Genomic DNA, 18,928 nt, shown 5'->3' with positions numbered 1-18,928 from the left:
TTGTTATATCCTTGTTGTTATAAGTAGTATCTCATCTTTTGCGTATTTTCGAAACTGCCATTTTGTGATTGTTTTATGCTGTACAATATTGTAAATATGTTACATTTCTCATAGTACTTCGGATCAAAGGGTCGAAAGAAGTCAAAGTACTAGTACATCACTAGCAACTGACAGGACCCCCCCCCCACCCCCCCCCCCCCCACCACTCACACACACACACACACACACACATACAGTGAACTACAGTAACAGGCCCGTGGATATGGGCATGCCCACCGCCCAGGCACTGCATCACCTTCTGTACGGTACGTGAGCGCACGCATGCACGGCCCGGTGGTACCACCCTCCGCACTCTTTGCTCCGCATCTATCATACGTGTAGTTTGTGGTACATGTATGCGCCAAATTTTACCACTCACTACACTGGGAGTAAATTTACTTTTTTGAGAGTCACACCACAGTCCATACCGTGGCAGCCATGGCAGGAGACTACACTGTTGTAACAGCAAGTTATGTGAATGTGCAAGTGTCAAGTTCTTTAACTTCTTTTGGAGCAGAAAAACGGTTCCAGAAGGATATAACCATCAGGGAATTGAAGGTGCGTCAACAAATCCAACATGAATATCAATAAGTGGGACTGTGATACTATGATCAAATTCGAGCGAAGAACTGTCCTAGATCTAACGTTAGTAACGTGACTTGGCCTTGCTTGGGGAAGTGTTCACCTTGCGTGATGTTTGTCAGAAGTAGGTCGGGTCGAATTTTTACAAGTTTTAAACAGATTTTGTTATTGTAAGTGTAGTTTCTAACCCAAGATCGGCAAGATTCCAAGTACAGAATTGGTGTATCATGGTCAGCATGGACATGGTCATGGAGAACGCGACACACCGCGCCATCATCGTCGCGTCGGCGTGACTGTCGCTGCTTATAGTGCTAGGCCTACCAACATCTGCAAAGTTCATTGTGATATGGATTAGAAGGCTACCTATGTTATGTAAAAGTGCTCACCCCTTAGTAGGGAAGGGTCGGGAGACAAGTTTTTCTCCCGCTTGAGCGGTGGCTGGTATTGGCCCATAAACCACAGTAACACAACATGAAGATCGAAGCCCATCATGTGATGTGGGCATTTCAAACACTAATAAAGCCACAGGGCAATTTCGCGGCTAGTAACGATACAATAAGCAAATGTACATATTTATTTTTACTATAAACTAAATCTCCATTTATTAATTTCAAGTCAAAATCATATTCGTCCTTCCCAGGTTTATGATGTAGAAGAGAATGAATATAATTCAACAAATATACAGTTGCCATGGCAGCTTAAAGAGTTGGTTAGTATTACGTTACAAAAAAAAAAGGACATGACAAAAAAGATCAATGTCTTCTGACAAAAAGTGTTAAAAAATGTAAGTTACTACAAACAAAGTGCTACATTGATTTCAGTTACAGCATTGTGACAAGTATTCCTGCAATTTTTTTGTTAATAGCAGTTTGACCAATAATTTTTTTAGCTAGACCCCCAAAAACATGGTTAGCAACATTACAGTAAATAAAGTTACCGTACATTGTCTGGAGTAATTCCGCCCATCATTTCACCCTTTTGTAAGTGATGTTCAGATAACATCTGGAATATTTAAATACTGTATATTAATCTTTTCCCATTGCGTTAGCAAAACTTGTACATGTAGGAAAAATATCAAAGGAACCCACTGTCATTTGCATTTACAAATGTAAGTGAATCTAATTGTCTCCTGTCCCACATGTACAAATGTACATGCGCATTTTAGATGATGGTTTGAGACCTTGCAACAACAAAAAAAACAGTGAAAAGGAAAAACACAATCTACTGAATTGGAAAAACCTTTATAATTTCTGAACATCTATCAAGTAGTTGATACCTAAATCAAAGAAAGATAAAGAGGCACATTTCTTTTATTGATGTCATGTCCTAACTGTGGAATTGCCCTAAACCATGCAGTTGTCAAACCCAGTGATAACCCCATCAACAAGTATAGTAAGTCTACTAATTGACCACCTTCACACAAAGGCTTTCTTGCGTCTGAAATCAAAAGTATGTGTGGGACAGGATGCAATACTCCTGAATATTTGAACACAAATACAAATCAAGAGAAATGAGAAGGGTACTGGTACACGTATGTAAAGAGCCTGAGGAAACAGAAGGAAAAAGAAATGAAGAAAATCCTTATTAGTTAATACACATACATGTAATTGAGGTTAACACGTAAAAAACAGTCACTTGCGTTAATGTTAACAAGGATTCCACGCGTGCGATATGAGTCAACAATCTGAGCCCGTGATATGAATCTGCGGTAGTTTCGGCAATAGTGAAATGATATTAAGGTGAAATTACGGAATATTTTCTAAGATGTCATTGTTATTGCATGTACAAATTGTATTGTTAATGGATGTTTGAATGAAACAGTCAACATTAGTTATTTCTCAGCTAACATGATGTTCCATGTACATGTAAGAGCCTACTCTGTAGTAAAACAATTTTACATACACATGTTAGACAAATTTGGGCATAGGTTAACTTATAGCTGATAATTCTTTATTGTTTGGGTAACAGGTCTGAGCAAAACAAAGATTGGCTGTTTGTTGAGAAGTGATGATTATGTCCCCTCTTTGTACAGGGCAAGCTTGAGCTCATTACAGGATGTGTGTCAACATTGATGGATCTCGAGCTTTACAATGCAGAGGGAAAGTCTCTTGGCCCATTGGACAATGATGCTGCTCTTCTTGGTTCCTACCCAGTGGAAGATGGGATGAGAATTCATGTGAGTGGATGTGAGTTTTTTTCATTCAGAAGGTATGTTTGGAATGTGTTGCTGCAAATCAGACATGTCAACCTGAAAAGCTGAGCGAGCATCACCTCTGGTGTTTGAGACAGCCACAATTTTCACAAAAGAGCCACATACTGTATTCATGTCAATGTCTGATCTCTAACCTCCGTCAGCCTCTGTGGCAACCCAATCTGATTCAGCAGGTGAAAAATCGAGAGAACTTGCTCACACACTTTTTAGTATGGAATCATTAGTCTTTTTTTTTTTTGGGGGGGGGGGGAGGGAATGTGACCAAACTTTGTTAATGAGCTGTAATCTACCTGTCCCACCCAAGGGTACACCTTGCCAATTTGGAAGGTTGTGCAAGTGCAGTGTATGTACAGTGTACAAAATGTACTTTAACTAGTACTGTAAACACAGTGTTCCCATGTGCATCTGTAATTGGACCTTACATGAACCATGGAGGAATTCTTTGTGCAAGGAAAATTGAGGACTGAAAGTATCACATTTTCTGGGTATCATGTTACTGCAGTTTGCTACAAGGATGGCAGTTACAACAACAAAAAAAGATAGAAAAAAAAAGGAAAGGAAATGCATGTGATGTTTTTATATAGAGCTGAGGGTAACATTATACGTGTGATTATGGCAAATAGTCCATTACATACATTGCAAGTATGGCAGTGTCTCCACTGTGTTCCAGGTCTCCATAGAGACCTTCCAGAGACAGCATCAGTTGTAATGAAAAGCCCAGCAAAAGGATATCAAATTCTAATGAGAAATTGTCACTTTTTTTTTCTTTTGATGAAACTGGATATTTTGCCCATTGCAGTTTCTATCACTACCTTTCTGGTAGGTAAACTAGTTTCCGAAGTACTTACTAAGGATTGACTTTTCAGAAGAAATCACTAAATTGATCTATTCTTTGATGAGAAGTGAATAAAATGTAAACTTCTGTTCCTACCTGTCTTTCCTAACAGGTCATAAATAAAGACGGCAGCCGTGTTCTTGGAGAGTTTGAGGATGTCTCAAAAGTGGAAAAATTTGAAATCTCCAAAGAGGTGTATGAAAAACGGGAAGGTGAGCAAAAACACTCTACAAAACCACTTCTTTTTTTTCCCCCCATGTGTCAGTGGTAAGCTAGATGTGATTTTGACTTAATTTTCCACAGATTATTTAAGCTACAAAGTGTACTTGCATATATGTTAAGTATCTCAAGATTACAAGATTACAAGATTACAAGCTGGCAACTCATCAAATTGTATGTTGTGTGCCATGGTCATGGCATTATTTTCATCATTTTGTCAAGCCTCTTGTACATCATAAATACAGGGATGACATAATTTTCGTATTCATCGTGGCATGCAATTTGTGTTGTATTAGTAGCTCAAAGAGCTTTGTACTGAATTCATTCTAACTCTGCTAGAATGGAATAAAGATGAAATCAGTCAACAAAATGCAGAATAAAGTGTCATTACAATAGATTTTGTTCAAGCATTGGTTGTAAAGAGGCACTTCTCGTTAAATGTTAAGGTTTTAAGCTACAAGCTGTTGAAATTTCCACTTGTAGCAAAAATTGTTTGTTTACAGTCTTTACAAGAAAGAAATGGTATGTGTATATAGGGCTGTGTGTAGCAGAGGTTAGGATCAAAGATGTATAATGTGTAATATATTTTATGGTGTTTGAATTGTATTCTCAGGTACATGTAATAGAGGATACTACCATTGCATCACAATTTGTGTGCGCAGTACGGACCATGTTTTTTGTTTGTTTTTTTAGCAAATTCTATTCAAATTCAGTATGGAGATTTATCATTAAAAAACTAGTATAACTTTTAGCTACACTTTTTGACTGTTTTTGTTTTGATTTGTTTTGTTTCTTATACAGGTCCATCATAGTATACCTATAGTTTTATGATCGAGAGGAAATACTTCTGTTGTGTGGCAACAGATTTTTTTTTTTTGCTTTTTTTTTTTAAATTTGAGAGTAAACCAATACAAAAGTAACAACCTGTAAAACTATTGATTTTATTGAGCACATGTGACACCAATGCACGGTACATACTGTCTCCAAGGTGCAAAATCGCAAACATTTCTCTTAAGAAGTAAAATCATTGCATTCTTGATCACAAATTTAACCTCTAGGGAATTTCTTACTTGATTCTTGATTCGCACAATATTATGCCTTCAAAATGCATTGTGTATACAGAATTGTGACATTTATGATGGACCTGAAAATACCAGCTTTGTCACATGATATGAATGTTGCATGCACAAAAATCCTCTCTTTTATGCAGAAAATTGCTTGAATCTGCCGGAGTGAATCATCTTTTTTGCCAGTGTGAAGACATTGTGTATGTCATTACATAGCATGCTAGATCAAGAGTAGAGGCTAAAGGAGAATACTCATTACAGAATATAATGGGAATCTTAGCAACATTTTCATGCACATATGCTCAAAGTAGATGAGTATTGAGTGACTTCCAGTCAGTGGTCTGAGACAACTTTTTTTGTGGTACCCACATAAAGTCTAGTGGATATGCCTCCATTTCACTTAGTTGATCCCACATATACTTGTAGCATTATGTGGGTACCACAAAAAATGTGTGGGATCAAGTAACTTAAAGGTGCAGAGTCCCGGTAGTGTAGAGGGTGCTGTTGATGATACTGCCGATCACCATTAGCATTGATACGAAGATAGCCGAAGTTGAGCTGTCATCAAGAGTAAAGCGCGTAGGTGTTGCTAAGTAACATTGCCTTCGTTGTCTTCTGCGCGCAACACACAGTCTGTAGTAATACCAGGGTGCGTGCATATGTGCTTCTTATTATGACATCACAAAAGAAGTTTGCTGAAGCTGTCATCCCCCTCAGCCGAATCATAAGCTGAACTGTGATTGGACCACTGACTACAGTGAATCGGACTTCTTCGGACTCGGGGAAGTGGGCCAAAGCGTAAGGGCTAAAGAGGAGTCGATAGCGTAGGTCTCTATAGGAAACTTGCGCCGTGCGCCCACGTACGCATTTGACTTAAACACCGGGACCATGCACCTTTAAATGGAGGCATACCCACTAGTATTGTTGCATTGAACAAGTTAAGCATGCAGTCACAGTGTTGATTCAAATCTGTTGTAAATAATTTGCTAATTACCCATTTTGCATGTGCGATTCATATTGAGCCTTGTCTTTATGCAAACCTGGCTCATGAATTATAGCCTTGTGCAATTTCGAATGTAATGCAGTTTTATTCTCCTCCCACCCCATGTCTTTATTGCCTTTGCCACTTTGATGCAATCAAAAAGATTCTGTGCGGGCCTTCAAGATGAAGCACAAGATGGGTCAATTCAAGGAGGTCAGTCCTGAGGAGCAAGCAAGACTAGACAAAGAGAAAGCTGAGAAGGCTAAAGAAGAGGAAAGATTAGTGTCAACGATCACTGTCGACTCCCGATGTGAGGTCTCTGTGCCGAATGCTCCCCCAACAAAGAGAGGGACAGTGAAGTATGTTGGTGAGTATTCTGTCTGCTGCTTCAATGAGAAATCCCTTACAGAATGTTCTAGTGGCAGTCATGGATCCAGTGATCTGATATGTGTCTTAGGCATTCAATTCATTCTAAAGAGGTAATAAATGACAGTCAGAGAAATGAAAAGAAAAGAAAAAAAATAAAGGCGGCGCGTGCGCCCCCTTTAATTTTTTGAAGAAAAATTGTGCTGATGCCTTTTTTTTATTTGCTTGTCAGCCGAGGAAACAAGGAAGTGGCATGAGAAACCCAAAAAAAAATTGCATGTGAGCTGGTTTTTTTTTTTTTTTTTTTTGATTGTCAGCTGAGGAAACTCGGAAGTAGCACAAGAAACCAGAAAGATTGTATGTGAGCTGTTTTTTGGTTTTTTTTTGTCGAGCCCACTGGAGGTCAGGGGAGACTAAGGGATCGCCTGCGACGTCTGTCTGTCCGTCGTCCGTCCGTCTGTTGTCCGTCCGTCCGTCGTCTGTCTGTAACGCTACAAAAACGTCAATAACTCTTTACTCTGGGCTTCAATTGCAATCAAACTTCGAGGGAAGAGGGGTCATACAAAGTTTCACATTTTTGTCCCCGCCGAACGAGTTCGAGCAGGGGACTATGAAACGGGCTCCATACGTGTGTGTGTCTGTGTGTCCGTCCGTCCGTCTGTGTGATCAAAATGTTCAATTTGCTACTTCTCTGTCATTTATGAGCCAATTTTGATTCTGTTTGCTTTATATGATAGCACTACATGGGAGCTTTGAAACTTCTACACAGAATTTCAGTTGTGACCTTTGACCTTGACCTTTGACCTATATTGTACATTTTGCTTCAAAATGCTACTCCTTCGCCATTTCTAACCCGATTTTGATTCCGTTTGCTTTATGTGATGGCACTAAAACTTCTACACAGAATTTTGACCTTTGACTTCTTTGACCTTTGACCTTGATTTTTTACCTATATTGTACATTGGCTACAAAATGCTACTCCTTTGCCATTTCTAACCCGATTTCGATTCCGTTTGCTTTATGTGATGGCACTAGGTGAGGGCTTCAAAACTTCTACACAGAATTTTGACCTTTGACTTCTTTGACCTTTGACCTTGATCTTTTTACCTATATTGTACGTTTTACTACTAAATGCTACTTCCGGCGGGGACATATATTACGCACCGTGTAATTTCTACTTTTCCTTGTATAATATATGAAGGTCACCTCAAGGTCAAAGCTCACAGGCAGGGGTCAATGAACTTAAGGGCCCAATGTTAAGTTTGTATGGCGCATTTCTATTATGGGTCATAACTTTTGATCCATAGGTCCGTTTGTGACCAAACTTGGATGGTAGATGTCCCTTGGGGAGTGGATGGTCACCACAAGGTCAAAGGTCACAGGCAGGGGTCAACGAACTTTAAGGGCCCAACATTAAGTTTTTATGGCATGTTTTTTTTTGCCATAAATTTTTACCCTTTTATATCTTTTTTTATCTGTTATATCTCTTTTTTTAATCTGTTATATCCCGTTTACGTACAATTTCTTGTACGCGAATGGGCGAGACGCATTATGGCACTTGCCTTGTTTCTTGCTTGTCAGCTCATTAAACCTGAAGCGCCACCAGAATTTTTTTTGCACCCCCCCCCCCCCCCTATATGGAATTCCTAGATCCACCAGCGGTGACATACATCTGCATAATGTACACAACCCTGTCTAGATTCTGGTCTCATCCTTTTAGCATTATTGTATTGATATTGACGAATAGTAATATATTATACAGCCCCAACACAAACCGTATCCGGGCAATTTCCCCTGGAGGGCAATTACCCCCCGGCTAGATACTGATAAGTGATAAGGTTAGATTAAAGATTAGGGTTAGGGTTATGTTTAGGGTAAGGAGTTTGGATTAGGTTCAAGGTTAGGATTAGGATTAGGGACAGGGTAATTGTCCAGGGGGTAATTGCCTAGACCCGCACAAACATCTAATGCACATGTTGCATGTGCACATCACTACCAAATACTTCTTTTTCCCACTTCATACTATTGCAACAATTCACCTTTTGTTAGCGGCAAACCCGAGCTAAATTCCTCTCAGCCCAGCCATACTTACATGAACGATCTCCTGCTTCATTGTTGAATGAATTCTTTGTAATTTTGTTATGTTTCCTTCAATTCTTCACAATAATGTAATTCAATTTTGTTTTGATGTGTAAAGTAGAATAGATGCAAACAAAGTTCAAACAAAATAATTGTTTGCTTTTGTTCTATGCTGAAGCTCAAGATGATCATTGCTTGACCCAGAACAGAACTTAGCCACATCTACTTTAAGTGTCAGTCTTTGTTTGGGGCACTAATGATTATTGCATTGTAGTGCCAGAGTGATGTACACATATATATGGGGAAGTAAAGTTTCAGATGCTGTAAATTAGAAATTGAATGGGTATGTTGGTTTTGCCTCTTTCAGTAGAGTGCATCATCATGTTCAATGTACGCATTAAATCATATAAAACAAACATGGGCTTGCATTCACTGGATTTTTCAGAGTTGCATTCATCATCAGAATTTGCAATGAATGTTCTTGATATGTTGGAATCTTTCTTCTCTATATCCCGTGTGTTTGCTATGTTTGTTGACTGAGTAAAAATGTGAAGCAGATACAATGCACTCCTGTTATGACAAGCATGGTTATAATGAAACTCTTATTATGACAAAGTAAAAATTCAGGTCCCAAAGTCATCATCTATATACTTGTATCTTATACTTTATTGATTGGCTATAATGAAATTCTGATGTGACAAAAGAAAACTGCCGGTCCTGAAGACTTCATTATGATGGAAGTTGCCTGTACAGGTCATTGTCACTTTTGGCAACACATGCAGGTAAAAATAATCCTCTTTTCTGATTTGATTTTGTATAACTTTGAAGGTAAAACAGAATTCAAACCAGGCTATTGGATTGGAGTTCAGTATGATGAACCACTAGGAAAGAATGATGGCAGGTGAGAATGTGTAATTTGAAACATTTGCAGTGTTCTTCTCTCTGGAGTGGCCTCTCCTGTAAATGAAAATGGCGCTTTCTACTGCAGTCCATTGGCTCCTGTCATATAGAGAGTTTGTAATTAGACAGGGTCACACAAACTGCAATTGCAAAGCAGCAAGAATGCAAGAAATAACACTTTGCCATTTTCTTCCTTTTGTCAGAGTGAGGCAGGATTATAAGTAGCAGTGTAATGCATTGTGTGCATAACTCACTGCCCTCTGTTACTATCTGTGGGTACACATTGTGTATATTAGCTATTGTGTCCCTGTGTATATGAATAAATGCTGTTAACTTGGCACCCCATCACTTGAGTTCAGAAGAGTGGTGTGTACAGAGATCCAGAATTAGAATTAGTTTCATCTGAGCAATTTAATATTTGTCAGTCTTTCACTTTTGACAAATTTCATGGTCCTGATACACTGTATAGAATTTTGGTACTGTATATGTCATGTGTTACTAGACTTACAATCTGTACTCATGCCAAAACTCATTGAATGATGCATTCTTTCTCTCTCTATTTCGCAGTGTTCAAGGAAAGCGCTATTTCACCTGCCCAGACAAGTATGGTGGATTTGTCAAACCTCAGTATGTGACAGTGGGCGACTTCCCAGAAGAAGATTTAGGACTTGATGAGATGTGAATCATTAACTTGTGCCACATGTATATTTAATGAACTCCCCAATGGATCTCTGCATTGATACCACTCTCTCCTTGAATTGGAGTTCAACCCATAAAGATGTTACTTCATGTGTGATTATCGGTTGATCGGTTTATACGCCACTTCAAATTCAGTCCATGAAGAATTGACAGAAAAGTAGGAAATCACAGTTGTCACTTAAAACGTAATTATGATGGATTGTTTGCCAGATATGTACTCTGTTATCAAATGGATAAAGATTTGATGTTGTGACCAGACAGTCTTCTCCAGTGATGTTATTGTAATTCTCTGTGAGTCATTCTACATGCACATGTGTAGTTAGCTGCATCTCCACTCTGTAGAACATTGTAGGCAGGATACTCATATTATCTTTTCTGCTCTAACATTTACATTCTACTTGGTCAGAGCTGCAATGCTCTCAAAAAATGTGACATTTTTTTTTTTCTGGGTATCATCCAATCTCTGCTCCACTGCCTAGTTTTTGTGATTGACAAGAAACCTTGGTTTATCTTGGTAGCTTGGCCAAAACGTATTGATATATGATGGTGAAATGGTTAACACCTAGTAATATTTAATGGTGCAGTGGTGACAATGCTGAGGATGTGCATCATCAACATTGTCACATAATGTATTATTTGTCATGCTTGGAATCAATTATTTTCACCACAGCTTTCAACACAGAACCATGTTGAAAAATTCAGCATCGACACTTGTATATACATGTACTACATAATGTGTATACACTAGTCATACTCAAGCTCAGACTATACTCTCTACTATATCTGAATTTAAAGCCAAAACAGTTCTCAGAAAGGCTCAGAATTCATCTTCCACCATTTGGAATTTTCTTGCAATACATCAAAAAGGGTCTACTAAGAAACTTGTCTGGCTGATGCAATTTGCCAGGTTTTAAGTTGTTTTGAAGTATTTTGAGCTCAAAGGTGTAGATTAATTTTGATCGTAATACACAACTTTCACTCCTGAAGTGCCCTCCCCTTTCAGTAGTAGGTAAGTAGAAGGTTACACAATGATTGATCGTGCCCTAGCAGTTGTATTTCCAACAAGCTGCATGCGATTCACTCTAGCACGGAAGATCGGTGGATACTGCTTTGGCCCAATTTGTTGATAATCAAATCATCGATTATAACAACTGCGTAGCAACCTTGATCAGGTAAGCTGTGAGATTGCAGTATTTCCAGAAAACCTTTTTAGCTAATATTTTGCATTTTTGTCTTTACCCAACTGAATTTTTTTTTATTACATTATTTCACACATTCCTTATGCATGTATGTAAATTTTAGAGCAGAAATCAACAGTTCTGCAAGCATATGAGAACTATGTTTTCACTTTAATATCTAGATATCTGGTTGCAGACCTAATAGATTCACTTCCCCAAGAAATCCTGTGAAAGCACTAGAGAACATCATTGCAATTCTTTTAGTCCAGCAATATGTGAGGTTGCTTTTAAGTAATGGAATGATTGAAATGAATGACTTGACAAAACCGTGACCATGAATTTGGTATTAAATGAAGCCAGAACTAGTTATTCAAGAAAAACAAAAAACAAAACCCAAACAAACTCTTGTAAGCCTCATAATTCGAGAATTCAAGCAAAAATAAAAACAAAAACAAACAAATGAAAATTGCCTGGGTTACCCTCCTCAAAAGCACCTTTTCCCTTGTTTTGTATGTTTTCATTGTTTTGAAAGCATTCAGCAGCATTTGAAGTCTGTAGGATATGACATATGTCCATTGATCCCCAATAATGTAAGGATGTACTTAATTTCTGTAATACTGACTGTATCTTCCTAATGTATTAACATAAATCCTAAAACATTTTTCTGTAACAAGTGAGAGTCAAATAAGTGTGTAATTCTAAAGAGGTTTTACTTTTCCTTGTGCCCCCACCAGCTAAGATTATTATTGCAAAATGTTGGTAAGCATTTAAATTTGCAGGGGTTATTACAGAAGAGACTGAAGTGACAGAACTGTTTGGGATTGTCTTGACAGTATTGTTGCGTGTAAAGTGTGTCGGTAATATGTTAAGGTAAAATCGGTGTTTTGATATTGATCTTTCATATTATGTTCTCTGTTTTTATTGTTTTTATATCTTGAACATGTATTTGCAGCTGACAATTTTCAAGTTGTGGATGACTTGGTCTTGATGTTACAGCTTGTGGTTCAAGCTGTGAAACCTGCATCCTCAAATAGGTGTTGCATGAATGTTTTGGTTATGACCAGTTTACAACACCTTTCATATTTGTTTTTATGCCTCCGCCACAAAGTGGTGCCGGAGGCATTATGTTTTTGGGTTGTCCATCCTTCCTTCCGTCCCTCCGTAATGAATTTTGTGGACAGCGTAACTAAAAAACCTTTTGAGGTATCCTAATGAAACTTGGAAAGTATGTGTATTAGGGGGTGAAGTTGTGGCTATCAACTTTAAGATGCACATGCTCAAAGTCAAAGGTCAAATGCTTAAAATTTCACTATTTCCCCCATATCTATACAAAGCCTGAAGATATTTTCTTGAAACTTAGTGTATATATGTATTGCCCAATTAAGATTCTCTGGCGATAGTTTGGGGGTCAAAGGTCAAAAGGTCAAGTAAAAATGTTAAAATTTTACTTTTTTCTCCATATCTTGGAAATTGTTCAAGGTATCTTCATGGAACATAGTATATATGTGTGTACTGACAGGCTCTGATTATCTAGGGAAACTGGGGTTCATGGGGTCAAAGGTCAGGGGTCAAAGGTCAAGGGCAACACTTCAAAATTTTACTATTTCCCTCATATTTATGCAATGCCAGCAGGATTTTTTTTTAACTTGGTGTATGCATGTATAACCCAATAGAGATTCTCTGGGAAGTTCTTTTTTTTTTTTGCTAAAAGGTCAAAGGTCAAAAGGTCAAAGATCAAGTGAAAGTGCTGAACTTAACTGAAGTTATCTTGAAACTTAGTACATATATACCTTATACATGTTCTGCCCGACAGTGATTCTATGTATTTTAGGATCAAAGGCCAGATGAAAATGGTAACAATTTGCTATTCAATACAGAAATTACACTTTTTCTCCATACCTTGAAAATTACTCAATGCATAAACTTATGAAAGGGTCAAAGTCAAGTAAAAGTCCTTAAATCCCCAAATATATGCTCTCCTATTCATCCAGTTAAAGCTAGGTCAAGGAAGGTGAACATTCAACACATTTGTGACAAACATGTCATTTTAATATTTTGCCAATTTTGTGAAAATGTAATCGCACATTGTCCGCATGTACTATAGACCTATTAAGAGAATCATGCATTATGGCGGAGGCATACCAGTCGCCACAGCGACATTTCTAGTTCTTGTCTGTTTTGTTAGAAACTTTCATTGGCACCGAGTGCTACAATGCACTCTTGTTATAATGAGCATGATTGTAATGAAACTTCGTTACAAAAATTCAGGTTTCCAGATAATCATCATGAAAATCTATGGTGCAAAATTTACTTACAATGAATGGAAATCCCTCTGCGTTTGCTTCCTGCGTCACACGCTGTTACCGAGAAGAACTTGAATTTTTTTTATGTTAATCCGATATAAAATAGTGTTTGTTTTCCCAAAGGTTTGTTATTCCAAAGGCTCTCGTTGATGCAAAAATGAAATAAGGTTGTTATTACAAAAGTTCTTTAATCCAAAAGTGAATGTAATCTTCACTGTTCTGAAGGTTCATTAATCGAAATATGAAATAAGGTTCGTTCTTCCAAATAGAAAAAAAAAAGGACAGTGTACCTACAATAAACTTTCAGAATTACAAACCTTATACAGTTTTCAGATTAACAAACTCTCGGATTCCTGAACTATTTTAATGTTTGGATTAACAAACTTTCTGAATAATGAACCTACGAAAAACGAACTGTATCCGAATCCTAAACCATCACTTTACATATACATCTGTTTTCAAGCTATTGAAGCATGAACATGCACACAACTTTATGATGTCTCTTAAATGTAAAATTTAAACAAAATCAATGAGGTAGTATTGCATGTAACATTTTTTATTTATTTATTTTTTTTTTGTCAGTGTATGGTGAGTACTTGATGCATAAGGTACAATATGCGCATGGTTTGTGTATTTTCATCAAATGCCTTGATCAGTTATAATGAAATTTTGAAATTAAAGAAAACTGCTGGTCCTGACCACTTTGGTATAACAGGAGTACTGTACATTGTATACATTTCAAGCAATAGATGTTCACATTTTCATTTTTTTTTTCATTTTCTAAATTTTCTTTGTGCTTTTGTGAAATCATTGAAATAACAAAAGTGAATACAAAAGTTAAATGTCTAATTATGTTCTTGATTAGGCATAGTAGCATTCAGACCATGTATTTCTTCAGCACTGTACAACTGTTTCAGTCAGCCACGGTTTAACTCACTCAAATTTTGATTTCACCTTTGTCAGCATACCATGAAGCTCCTTGAACATACATAACATTTCCTCTCATGTGCACAACATCTTTGTACATGGCAAGTTATCGCAAGAAAGCAAACTTTGAGTCATCTCATAGTACATGTATTGCATTCCATGATTTAATATCATCCCTTTCATTTTTGTAAGCAGAAAATAGTTATTTATGATATTTTTTGTTTCGTGGCAGTCAATTTTCACAGTTGTATGATTAATTTGTAGTACCTCTGCCATGTAGTAATCAGAGAGATGTGTTTGCAGGTTGCGTTTTTATCAATTTGTCTTTTTTCCCCTGTTCAAAGGACTAGTCCAAACACATTTTCAGATTTCAACTAAACTGAATATTTATATTGTTTTATTTTCATTTACACTTCTTGGATTTTTCTGCTTAATTTCACTTAAAATTTCACTTTTTAGTGGTTTGGGCAAAGGTCTATAACACATTGTTTGATGTGACTGCAGATACACTGCACTTTTAAAGGCAACAGACCACTAATTGATATAAGAGATTTTTTGACAAATCTGATAAGGTTCAATGGTAAACAGTTAGGGCTTGTCTTAAAGTTACCAAGTTTTGAGATAACTTTAATCCAAAACTTAGCACATATATACACAATACAGTGCAAGTGACATGCAGATTTTTGTTAACAGCTATTTTTAAGGAGCCTTTAATAGAGAGGTCAGTAAAGTTGTCAAATGCAAGTGGCTATGAAAAAATGAATCTAAACTCAACCCCTTGAGATGGTCAGCATGGTATAAAATTGTAAACTCTTTTTGTATCTATTCAAGAGCTCTCTGTTCATATATTTAATACAATTTGCCCGTAATACAGTATTATGTAACTGTAACTTTGCCAATTTATTTCAACTTTGCTCTCATTTCCTCATTTTTATGATTTTGAAATGTGAAATATCTACTAATGAGTGTCTAATTTGTCATTAATGGAGCAAAGTACTCCTAAGCAGCAAAAAATAAAATATTGTGAAGAATGTGTCTTCAGCAGATAGATGGTGTCACTTTGTCATTATATGCAGTACTGACCAGTCATTGTAAAGACTTCGGGTACAGGACTTGATCTTTCTAGACAAGAATCATGTGAAGTATCACTGACTTTCTCTTAGGGGATGATAATCTTTGTTTCTCTGCTGTCTCTGTGATCACAAGATTAAGCAATTTATACAACCCATGTACATTTGGAATCAGTTTAAATGCTGAGAAATACATTAACTGCAATGATATTAACTTTCAATCCAACATTGTATTTCAGACACCATAGCAGTAGGCTGTACATGACAAAATTGAAGGCAAAAAGTAGAAGGGAATGCAACCAAACTGTAGAATGTTAAGGGAATGTCCCTCTTACATCAATGAGATTTCATTCAGACCTTGGTACGTGTATGTCTGACAAAACATTACTGTAGTTGTACAGCATGCTTATAAGTTTGTGAGAAGCTGCTGTAAGTGCTGCAGATACAATGTGTTACTGCTTCATTGCGTGGAAAGTGGGAATATACGCAATAATTCTGTGTACATGTATTTACACTTTACACACGGTGAAGCAATGATACATTTTATCTGCAACTTTTACAATACAGTGTAGCTTCTCATAAACATGCAAGCACGCTATATCACAATTCTAGTCAATAGCTTGTTATGCTCTTGAAGCCATCTCCATTGCATAGCCCTGTAAACATGTATAAAATGCTGTCCTCTACTGGCGGTGTGATACATGTAGACAGTTTGATGTGCCACACCAAACCCATGAAAGGTAGTTTGTAGTTAGATGGAGTTCACAGGAAAACATCGCTATCCTGAAGGGAGGAGCGAAGTTTCTCCACTTTGGTGAAAGCTTCTTCAGTCATCATGTGATGTGGTCCAAGGGTTGACTTGTATGCTGCCATGGTACAGAAATTTTCAGTCAGAAAAATGGCAATGATATCGGTCTATGAAGGTTGTGATGGTGTCATCAAATTCAATTTGTTAAATTCATGTAGTAGTTTCTGCACTCAAAACAGGTCTTTAAAGGACAAGTTCACCTTCATATACATGTGGATTGAGTGAATGCAACAATATTATTAGAACACATCCGTGAAAGTTTGGGGAAAATCGGACAATCCGTTCAAAAGTTATGAATTTTTAAAGTGTCTGCGCAGTTTAATACTGCTGGATGAGAAGACTACTGCAGTGTATGATGTCATATGCATACAAGGATATAAAGAAAATAAAAAGAGAATTTCACAAAATTTTACTTTTTGAAAAAAGTGTAAATTTCCTCGACTTGTCACGGACGTATGTTAAGGGTAATATTATTCCCCTTGCCTTCTGAAAGAGGGATGTCAGTTGGCCTTTTATTAAGCGAGAAAAGTGAAAATATGTTCAATTTTCTTTATATTTTCTTTATATCGTTGTACACATGTGACATCACAAGCTATATTAGTCTTCTCATCCAGCCTTCAGTGAGCAGAAACTTCAAAAGTTCATAACTTTAGAACGGATTGTGCGATTTTCATCAAACTCTCACTGATGTGTTCTATTAATATTGCTGCATTCACTCAACCCACATGTCTATGAAGATGAACGTGTCCTTTAAGTCTATTGATACAGAAAGTCATCACTAGAATATTGCATAATGCCACTCAATACTTTTGCAGTTGCCTTCAAGGAAACACAGACTAACATTTTAACAATTGGGTAACTTTATCTATTTGTAAAGATTAAGAAAGAAACGTCTGAAACATTCATTTCCTTAATAAAATGTGATTTACCCAGTGTGTGATCTTCAGAAAATATATTTATGTACTCTTACCTGCCTTTAATTATTTACCATGTCCAAGGGCTTGTAGGAATCAATTTGAACTGCATAACCTATCCTTCAGATTATCTCCAGAGAATTAAATTTGATCAGCAATTCATCACAAAAAGTATATCAGGGCCTGTATATACATTTTGATCAATCAATCAATTAATAAATCGATCAATAAATCAATCAATCAGTAAATCAATCAACCATTGCTTGTGCTCACCCTTTGCAATGTTGAGAACGATGAGTAATGCTTCGCGCCTGCACTGGAGAAGTAACGGGAACGGTACCGACGTGTTCAGCTCATTTGACAGACGATTGAACAAGTCGAGGTAACCCGGATACTGGCGGGGAGAGAACGCAGATAGACAGATTGAATCTTTTCAAAACGAGGACAATTGCATAATGAGACGCATGTCACCTTACAGCCTTTTTGATGACACAATGTATAAGTCAAGTATTCATTAGCGATAGTGGAGTCAGTATGCATGCAACGCCGCGGTATTCACCTCTCTTTCTTTTCTTTTTTCTTTTTTTTTTCTTTCTTTTCTTTTCTTTTTGTGACAACACATATTGATGTCTATACAGTGATGGTGTCATCCGGATGGTTTGGCATAACGGATTCCTAAGACGTTCGGCATGTGACTAGAAACTGAAAAGCACTGTCATTTTTAACACTGGTTGGAACATGGAGATAAATGTCTAACTAAATGAACTGATAAAAGGATAAACTCATTTTTCGTCAGGATTTCGTCGGGGTTCTTTTTTATTTTTTTTTTCCGAAATATCCTTAAAGGGGCCCTGAAATCCAAATGCATGTTGATTTGTGTTGATTTATGATACCCTCAACAGACGTTGGAATGCACCTTCCCCTCGACTCAGCATAACTTGCATGTTCCCTCGCCATGTCTTTTGTTAGTCAGATTAATATCACAGAAACATGCAAGTTATGCTGAGTCGAGAGGAAGGTGCCTTCCAAGGTCTTTTGTTAAACATTTCAGTTCTTTAGCTATGATTGACAGTTGAGGTCATCTCAAAAATATTGGTTTGGAGGGATTTTTTGTGGGCGTTCCCAAGTAATCTGAAGAAAAATAGAAGAAAAAATCGTTAAAAATATATGGAATGTTTCTAGATATTCGTTTCACCGCAAAAGTGATGTTGAGGGTATCATTAATCAACACAAATCAACATGCATTTGGATTTCAGGGCCCCTTTAAATAGGGGTAGCTTCCAAATCTCTGTCGAACAATCCTGCGACAGTGTCACGAATAGGTTTAGTTTCACCCCCCTCCCTCCGAAAAATTCCGAATTAGAGGAAGTGCGACTTGTTGGTGTTTGTCCCGATTCTCCCAAACAACAAATGTACTTACTTCTTCTTCTTCCTGTACTGTGCAGAACCTCCTGAGAGTATACTCGCTCACTACTGTGCATGTTTGCTGTATATAAAGCATGCCGAGCTGGCGTTAGGTTGTTTTGCCACATGCGCTGCATGTACGTCACACCAAAAAACCTGTGATGGGGGTCATTTTATTGACTTCCCTTTCAAAATCCCGTGATGAGGGACAATTTGGATGGCGTCTCTTCCACATGCCCGTAATAGGGGGTCAAAATCCTAACCTATTTCCATCCTCAAAGGGGGTATCTCTAAGAATCTGGAACAAGCATCTGTGTATGGTTGACCGCCTGAGTGGAGAGGGG

At 37.4% G+C, this 18,928-nt stretch overlaps 2 protein-coding genes across 2 annotated transcripts in view; one reads left to right on the top strand and one right to left on the bottom strand.

Moving 5' to 3' along the window:
* The first annotated feature begins 393 nt into the window (after positions 1–393).
* Positions 394–15,432, top strand: LOC140235612 (tubulin-folding cofactor B-like). Its single transcript, XM_072315622.1, has 6 exons — positions 394–597; positions 2,654–2,797; positions 3,781–3,880; positions 6,100–6,303; positions 9,210–9,282; positions 9,849–15,432. The coding sequence occupies exons 1-6, from the start codon at positions 478–480 to the stop codon at positions 9,961–9,963; spliced, it is 756 nt and encodes a 251-aa protein (XP_072171723.1). The 5' UTR covers positions 394–477; the 3' UTR covers positions 9,964–15,432.
* LOC140232029 (uncharacterized) overlaps positions 15,427–18,928 on the bottom strand; it is a 25,058-nt gene continuing 21,556 nt past the window's right edge. Inside the window, exons 8-9 of the mRNA XM_072312216.1 lie at positions 17,454–17,574; positions 15,427–16,324 (exon numbers count right to left, since the gene is read on the bottom strand). Of these exons, the coding sequence (XP_072168317.1) occupies positions 16,221–16,324; positions 17,454–17,574 (225 nt within the window). The 3' untranslated portion in view covers positions 15,427–16,220. The remainder of the gene's footprint in view (positions 16,325–17,453; positions 17,575–18,928) is intronic.

The sequence above is a fragment of the Diadema setosum genome, chromosome 1, assembly GCF_964275005.1.
Source record: "Diadema setosum chromosome 1, eeDiaSeto1, whole genome shotgun sequence".
Lineage (NCBI taxonomy): Eukaryota > Metazoa > Echinodermata > Echinoidea > Diadematoida > Diadematidae > Diadema > Diadema setosum.
Note: the sequence above shows the minus strand (reverse complement) of the source record. Positions and strands in the feature narration are given on the sequence as shown.